Source organism: Olea europaea, unplaced genomic scaffold (genome assembly GCF_002742605.1).
Source record: "Olea europaea var. sylvestris unplaced genomic scaffold, O_europaea_v1 scaffold2689, whole genome shotgun sequence".
Taxonomy (NCBI): Eukaryota; Viridiplantae; Streptophyta; class Magnoliopsida; order Lamiales; family Oleaceae; genus Olea; species Olea europaea.
The window spans coordinates 2676-10821 of NW_019245279.1; the positions used below are offsets into that span (position 1 = coordinate 2676).

Below are 8146 nucleotides of genomic sequence, written 5' to 3' on the forward strand. Positions count from 1 at the left end.
ATTGATTTATAAATTAAACATTATTAAAAATATGATAATATTGTTGCTATCATTTCTTTTTTATTTGTTTCTTTTAGACCGAATTTTCTTAAGAAATTTTTTCACATAATTTTCACCAATGACAACAAGACGATATAGGACACATGACGGTGCAAAGAATAAAATACGTCAGTAGTTCTTAACCTGATCCATCGACGAAGCTGGATGGGATGAGGTGGACAAAGACATTTTTTCATCCCTGCACATACTGCGCAGCCCTAGGCAAATGGGCAAAACTGTCAATTGACAAACATGAGGAATGTGGGACTTAAATGTAATTAAGAGCCAATAGTGAGGAGAGATCAGTCAGAAAAATCACTCTCTCCATCACTACACACTTTTTTCTTGTTTCTCCTCATATCATATGCCGACCGCAGCTCCCAGTATTCCTTTTCACATTCTGTCGATCAAAATTTTCCATTTTAAGCAACCCAAGAAAATATTAAAGCAATTCTAGATTACGCATTGCTGGGCTCTTGTTATCTCTTACATTTTCTTGGATTTTTTTTCCAGTTTGATTAAATATAGGACTTTCAATCTGTTTAATAGAATTATTTAAAATCCCATTTTCAGAGAATTTTGTACCTTTACTGTAAAATCCATGTTTTTTTTAATCATAGTTAGTATCTTCTGTTGAAATTTTTGGAAGTGCAGTTTGAATCTTTTGGGACAAATTACTATTTTTATTTAATTAGCCAGACATTAACTTTATGTGCAAATTAATAATGGTCTTGTACAGTTGTTGTAAAACAAAAGTCTTATTTAAATTAGTGATTTTGCGAGAAAAAAATATCTAGGGTGGTGCGGTAGTTGATGGAGAGCAGTGGAGGAGATGATCAAGGCTCTGGATGGATGCAAGTCAAAAAGGTATATTTTTACACAATAATTTCTTATAAGGATCGAAGAATGAATATTTTTCGCTTTTTGCAAAGAAAATGCATTTACATTTGGATTATCGTGGGAGTTAGTTATATAATGCGTTCAAATTTATTTTCTTTTTTTGGTTGAAAGATGTCGGCTGATGTTCATCTTGTGGACCGAGTCAAAATATTCTTGAGTTCTTTTGATTATTTATCGCATGGAATAGCTGAGATAGATAACTTCAATTGAGAATTTGATCTCACACATTAAAAACGAATTTGTTTTTGATATCCCCAGTACATCACTATATATTTGATGCCTCAACTCTGATGTAATTCCTGATTAGTTCTGTCTGGAATTCAGAGTGTTGGTATCGTGAACCAATTGTGTCTAATTTGTGTCTAATTTCCAGAAGGTGTGATGGTTTTCTGGTTAGGTCTGTTGAAGAAATTAATGCATTAATAATTTACCTCATCTTCTAGGTTGATTTTCATCTATCCCCATTACCAAATTTTTGCATTCTACCCTCCAAATGCCATTTCTTTCTGTTGCTACTCATTCCAGGATTTATCTTTTGATGTTTTCTTTTTAATAACAAAGAAGGAGCTTTCATATGAACTTATTGTCCAGAAACATAGAAGCAAATCAAAATTCCCACAGCATGGTTTGGTTGGAGGACTCTCTGGAAAACAAAATTCTACTCATATGAGCACCCAGCTTCCATCGGGCGTAAAACAAGACAAAGACAAGTTTGCTTCGGATGCTGGTAGAGACTGTACTATACATGGTCCCAATAGTGCTCCAAATTCCTCTTCTGTTTCAACTGAAGATGAGGGGGTTGTTCATTGCCTTGATAAATGTGTTGTCAGTCAAGATAATGGAAACTCCAAATCATTTCATTTAGCAGCTACAGAAATCCAAGATTCTAATTGTAAAGTAGTTGCCAATGAAGAACATACTCAGAAGAATACTGTCTTTCCAAAAATTAAGTGGGGTGATTTAGATGATGGAACATTGATAATGCATTATGGTAACGCTCGTGAGACTGGAATTAAATTAGGTGGGATTGATAATCATAATTTGGTCTGTATGAAATCTGAGAGTGCTGATGAATCTATTTCATGTTCCAAAATTGATAGCAAGGACAACAAATTTGTTGGGGCAATAGTAGATGAAAATCAGGCTCTTCCAAAGTCTGATTCTTTCTCCCCAATGGCAGTTTCTTTTGCCAAAGACCGTAATGGGGTGAATGAGGTATCTTCAGAAGATGTGAAAGTGCAAATTACAAGTGAGAGGATAGTTAGTCAAAGCACTATTACTTCTAATTTCGATGTAGATTGTGAACATGTTAACAGCAAAACTGATGATGCTTCCCATTTGTCCGGTGAAAATACTCCATGTGCTGCCATTGAAGAGATTGGAATGATGGAAACACCTGGTTTGAAATCTGAAACTGGTTGCTCCAAAGATTATGTTGTGCCACCTGAGAAGAGTGAACATAGGAGTGTGGCAGAGTCTATCCCGACCACCTCTGTGGAAGAGTCTAGGTATCAAAAGTGTGATTCAATTTCTGAGGATTTACTGGAAACTCAAAATTTGAATTCCATAGATTCAGATGACACGTGTGAAAGTAAAGAAAGATTCAGGCAACGCCTTTGGTGCTTTCTCTTTGAGAGCCTTAATAGGGCTGTAGATGAACTCTATCTTCTGTGCGAACTTGAATGTGATAATGAGCAGATGAAAGAGGCCGTCCTTGTTCTTGAAGAAGCTGCATCAGATTTTAGAGAACTGAATTCCAGAGTTGAGGAATTTGAGAAACTGAAAAGGTCCTCTTCTCATGTAACTGCTGGGGTCCCATTGGTCATGCAGTCTGATCACCGCAGACCACATGCCCTCTCATGGGAGGTTAGCATTCTTATTGATTTGAATGTCAATGGATTATATTTTTGGTTTCCTTGTAGCTGTAGATTTCTAGACATGACTGCTTTATTCCATCTTCCTTGAATGTACTTTTAATAGATTAAAAAAAAAAAAAAAAAAAAAAAAAAAAAAAAAGGGCCTGCCAAAGAGTTTATGCGATTTGTAATTTGTCTTGTCACTTTTCAACTTCTTCATATTTCCTTTCATTAATGCTTATATGCTGGAATGATTGCTCTTCACCGAATATAAATGGAGCTGTAAAACTAATTTTGGTCGTTTACAGTAAAATACATAATCTTAACAAATATAAAAAATGAAGTTCATGTTTAGTGAAGATATCTCACTTGAGACATATGTGCATTAGTCTCTCTGATGTGGATCTGGCCATGGTTTCCTTATATTCTCTAAGAATTTATTGACATGCGGTGCCTGATATTTGTTTTCATTCTTCATTATCTTGTGTCTACATTGCCTAAAAGCATTAACCGTATTACACAAGTGCAGGTTCGTCGAATGACATCTTCACCACGCAGGGCAGAGATACTTTCTTCATCTCTTGAGGCTTTTAGGAAAATACAACAAGAGAGAACTAGGGAACATGCTAACAGTGCTGAGAAACTGGGGTCTGATTTTCATAGTCGCCATCCCAGATCAGGTGATATTTTGGAGAAGTCTGCTAAGAGTAGTAATTTAGAAGGCGATAAATATGCTAAGAGAAGTAATTTAGAAGGCGATCCTAAAGAATCAACAGCAAAGGAAAGGAAACGAACTGGATCCACAAATAACTCTCGGAGATCAATCAAAGAAAAGAAAAATATTGATTCAGGGAAATCTAATTCTGTTGCATCCAGGTTACCGATCAATAGGGAACTAAATGCAGATTCAGAAGCTGATAGACCTCTTTCTAAGAAAGAAAAAATGTTGGCAGAACATACTGTGGGGAAAAATTCCAAAGCAATTGATTCCCTGAAAAGACAGATTCCTTGTCTTGAGAAAGAGGGGGAAAAGAGAAATGGGAACTCATGGAAATCTATGGATGCCTGGAAAGAGAAGAGGAATTGGGAGGACATACTTGGCACTCCACATCGTGTATCTTCCCGTTTTTCTTATTCACCAGGCATGGGTAGGAAAAGTGCTGATCGTGCACGCCTTTTGCATGATAAACTTATGTCTCCTGAGAAGAAAAAAAAATCAGCTCTTGACCTTAAAAAGGAAGCAGAAGAGAAACATGCACGAGCGACTAGAATCAGAACTCAACTTGAGAATGAGAGAATGCAAAAACTTCAAAGAACTTCAGATAAACTGAACCGTGTGAATGAGTGGCAGACTGTTCGCAGCAATAAGTTGCGGGAGTCAATGTTTGCTCGCCACCAGCGTAGTGAATCCAGGCATGAAGCATATTTAGCTCAGGTTGTGAGAAGAGCTGGTGATGAAAGCAGTAAAGTTAATGAGGTACGATTCATCACATCGCTAAATGAAGAGAATAAAAAGCTTATATTGAGGCAGAAACTTCAGGATTCAGAATTGAGAAGGGCTGAGAAACTTCAAGTGATGAAAATTAAACAGAGAGAGGACATGGCTAGGGAAGAAGCTGTTCTGGAACGCAAAAGGCTCATTGAAGCAGAAAAGTTGCAGCGTCTTGCAGAGACACAGCGAAGGAAGGAAGAGGCTCAAGTAAGAAGGGAAGAAGAGCGCAAAGCATCAAGTGCAGCACGAGAAGCCAGGGCTATGGAACAGATGCGAAGAAAGGAGGTCCGAGCCAAAGCTCAACAGGAGGAGGCTGAACTCCTGGCTCAGAGATTAGCCGAAAGACTCAGTGAAAGTGAACAGCGACGCAAGTTTTATCTTGAACAAATACGCGAAAGAGCATCAATGGATTTTAGGGATCAATCTTCACCTTTATTGCGGCGCTCTGTGAATAAGGATGGTCAATCTCAAGGCAGATCTACTCCAAATGGTAATGGAGAAGATTATCAGGTAAACAACAGTGGTTGTACAGGAGGCTCAAGTATTGCGACTGGCAATGAGTCAATGCATAACTCGTTGAAGCGAAAAATTAAAAAAATTCGACAAAGACTAATGTCGTTAAAACATGAATTTTCTGAGCCTTCTGTTGGTGTTGAAAATTCTGGGATAGGCTATAGGACTGCTGTGGGAACTGCAAGGGGAAAAATTGCCAGATGGCTTCAGGAACTGCAAAAACTTCGCCAAGCAAGAAAAGATGGTGCTTCTACTTTTGGACTAATAACTGCTGAAATAATCAAGGTACCGAATTGGACTTCACCCTAATTTACTTTTCATGTCTCACTTTTCTTTTTTATATTGGGAAACAAAAGCATAACTGTCAAATCAATGAATAATTATCCTACTATAATTTCCTGCTATTGATGTAAACATTAAAATGTTTTGCATTATGATGTTGATTTTCTATTTCTTGATTCAATCATATCTTTTCAGCTCTCTCTCTTTATTATTATTATTATTTTTTTTTCCTATTTAATATTGCTTACTCATTGGTTTAGACATACATTTGTCTCTAGTTCTTGGAGGGAAGGGATACTGAGCTGCAGGCATCTCGCCAAGCTGGTTTAATAGATTTCATTGCTTCTGCTCTACCTGCTTCTCACACATCAAAACCTGAAGCCTGTCAGGTTACAACATACCTTCTAAGACTTCTGAGGGTAGTGCTTGTAGTGCCAGCAAACCGGAGTTATTTTCTTGCACAAAATCTCTTGCCCCCAATCATCCCCATGTTGGCTGCCGCACTTGAGAATTATATTAAAATGGCAGCATCATCAAATATCCGTGGTTCTACCAACTTTATCTCAAGTAAAACATCGGTTGGAAATTTGGAGACTATTTCTGAAATTTTAGATGGTTTTCTATGGTCCGTGGCTGCAATTATCGGTCATGTCAGCTGTGATGTGCGCCAACATCAGATGCAGGATGGTCTATTAGAGCTTGTTATTGAGTACCAAATTATCCACCGGTTAAGGGATTTTTTTGCACTTTATGATAGGCCTCAGGTGGAAGGTTCACCTTTTCCTTCATCTATTCTCTTAAGTATAAATTTGTTGACTGTTCTGACTTCCAAATTTGGAGAAGTGTCCTCAATAGATTGGGAATCTTTTCCAAATGCAACGATGCCAGGAAAAACACCTGGGGAAGCAAAACATTTTGAGGCTGCAACCTCAAGATCTTCCACTTCATGCGATTCTATTGGATATAATAGTTCACCTTTTCTGCCTACTGGTAGCACACCTGTAAATTTGCCAGATGTACCAGAGGATAGGCCACTAGACAATATTCCAGTACTCATTGATAATAAATCACATAAAATTGAGTGTATTAGCTATAAGATCAAAACTGTAGAGGTCGTGGATGAGTCTCCAATAATTCCGACTGATAATAAACCTGAGGGTTCTCTCCCTCAGAAAGTTGGAAAGAATTCTTCAAGCTGTGCTGCAGAACAAAAGAATGCAAATGACTTTGGCTTAAAGCGGCCTGTAGCCTTTCTTCTCTCAGCGATGTCTGAGACTGGCTTAGTCTGTCTTCCTTCCATGTTAACTGCTGTGCTATTGCAGGCTAATAACCGGTTATCTGCAGAACAGGTACTTACATCCCTTCATTGATATGCATATTAGGTGCAATAAATTGTTTACTATTTCACTAATGTTTCTTTTCTTTAACCATTTTGTTAAATAAATTAATTCAAGTTTCTGAGCCAGCATTTTGAACCTTGTTTCATCAATATATTTTTGCTGATTGTATTTTAACTGTTCATAATTGTTTGGTGATTCTCAAAAATATTGATAATAAGACTGTCTTCCTCTGTTTAGTTTATCATCTTGAACAAAGAGAAAACCAGTGCATGTCCATTTCATCTTGGCATCAGCACGTGGATGCAGGTTTGAGATCATTTCGTTGTTATACTGAGATAATATAATAAACAGATGGACAATGTGTTTTATGGAAGAAATGCAATTTAAAGTTTAAACCTCGTTTGAATCGGCAAGTAAACAATGCCTCGCAGCAGCAGCTTAGGATTCACTTAGTATATCCCTGTTTAATTAACCTATTAATTTCATTTACTTTTTACAGAAAGAAGTCGAGATTGCTCCTATTTCTGGTTTGTGTAGGTTTATTCCTAGCCAGCTGTCTGTCCGTCTTTTATGCACTTACCCCACGGTGGAAGAAAAACTTAGTTGAGACGATGCAGATTGTCATAATTAAGATTGTTTCATATTCGTTCTCTCAATTGAAGCACATACAGAATGGAAAAGACACTAAAGCAGAGCTACAAATTAGAAACACATGTTTAGCTTCTAATGATTAGTGTTTAAAAAATCTCTCTCAAGCATTCTAGATTGTGTTTTCCTAGTTTGGTATTGAATAATTGAAATTGAGTTACTTCTCTTCAGAGTTCGTATGTCCTTCCATCTAATTTTGAGGAAGTGGCGACTGGAGTGCTGAAGGTGTTGAACAATCTGGCATTAATTGATATTACTTTCATACAGAAAACACTAGTAAGTTGCTAGTATCCAACTTTTTATATGAAGCTTTTAGTTGGATGGCGACTAACTTCTTTGGTCAGCTTCTTTACTTCATTTTTTTTCTTTGAAACTTGAAATTAATTATTTACTTTGTCATACAATAATTGCAGGCTCGGCCTGACCTTAAAATGGAGTTCTTTCACTTGATGAGTTTTCTTCTTTCTTATTGCACAAGCAAGTGGGAAATAGCTACTGATAAGGTGATATTGTGCTTGTTTCTCTGACAATAAATTAGATTATGAGTGGACATACTAGCTGATTAATACGTGCCCTGAAAATCTAGCATAGCAATTTAGAAGCTAAACATAATTGCTATATAGGCATAAGCCACATGTACAAAGAATTGTTGTAAGTCGTGCTTTTGATTCAATATAGGGGACATTTTGCTTTTACTCTTTCTGTTCGTACACAGTTGTCAACTGTTGTAAACGCGAACATGCCATTCCAGTATCTTCATTTACTTCGGTTAGTCTACAATATGAACTTGGCATTAGATTAATTTTCTTTAATGTCCAAGGAAAATTACACCTTAGGTCCCCAACCCTGCTTCTGGAGCATCACAGTCCCAAATTTTTCACCTTTGTAGGATTTGAGTTCCAAATGATGGAAACCTCCGTTTGGATGATAAAAAGTCAAAGTTTGTGATGAAATCCGAAGAAAGCAAAGAAAAATATATCATCTTCTTCACTAACCCTGCCCCACCTTTCTTGTCACCTTCACCTCCACCTTGCTGCTGCCGCCACTTCACTGTCCCCTAGTTCCAGCCAAACAAC

At 37.2% G+C, this 8146-nt stretch overlaps 1 protein-coding gene across 4 annotated transcripts in view; it reads left to right on the plus strand.

Annotated features, from left to right (window-relative positions):
• Window positions 1-344: 344 nt before the first annotated feature.
• Window positions 345-8146, plus strand: part of LOC111383430 — an 11508-nt gene continuing 3706 nt past the window's right edge. For 2 of the 4 annotated variants that reach the window (XR_002700742.1, XM_023007541.1), the window contains exons 1-7: window positions 345-906; window positions 1531-2805; window positions 3325-5085; window positions 5361-6431; window positions 6660-6728; window positions 7242-7346; window positions 7484-7573. Coding sequence is in view for 3 of the 4 variants with exons in the window: in XM_023007541.1 (XP_022863309.1) it covers window positions 853-906; window positions 1531-2805; window positions 3325-5085; window positions 5361-6431; window positions 6660-6728; window positions 7242-7346; window positions 7484-7573 (4425 nt within the window). In the remaining variant the exon portion in view is untranslated. The remainder of the gene's footprint in view (window positions 907-1530; window positions 2806-3324; window positions 5086-5360; window positions 6432-6659; window positions 6729-7241; window positions 7347-7483; window positions 7574-8146) is intronic. The other 2 variants (XM_023007539.1, XM_023007540.1) reach the window with 2 other exon arrangements.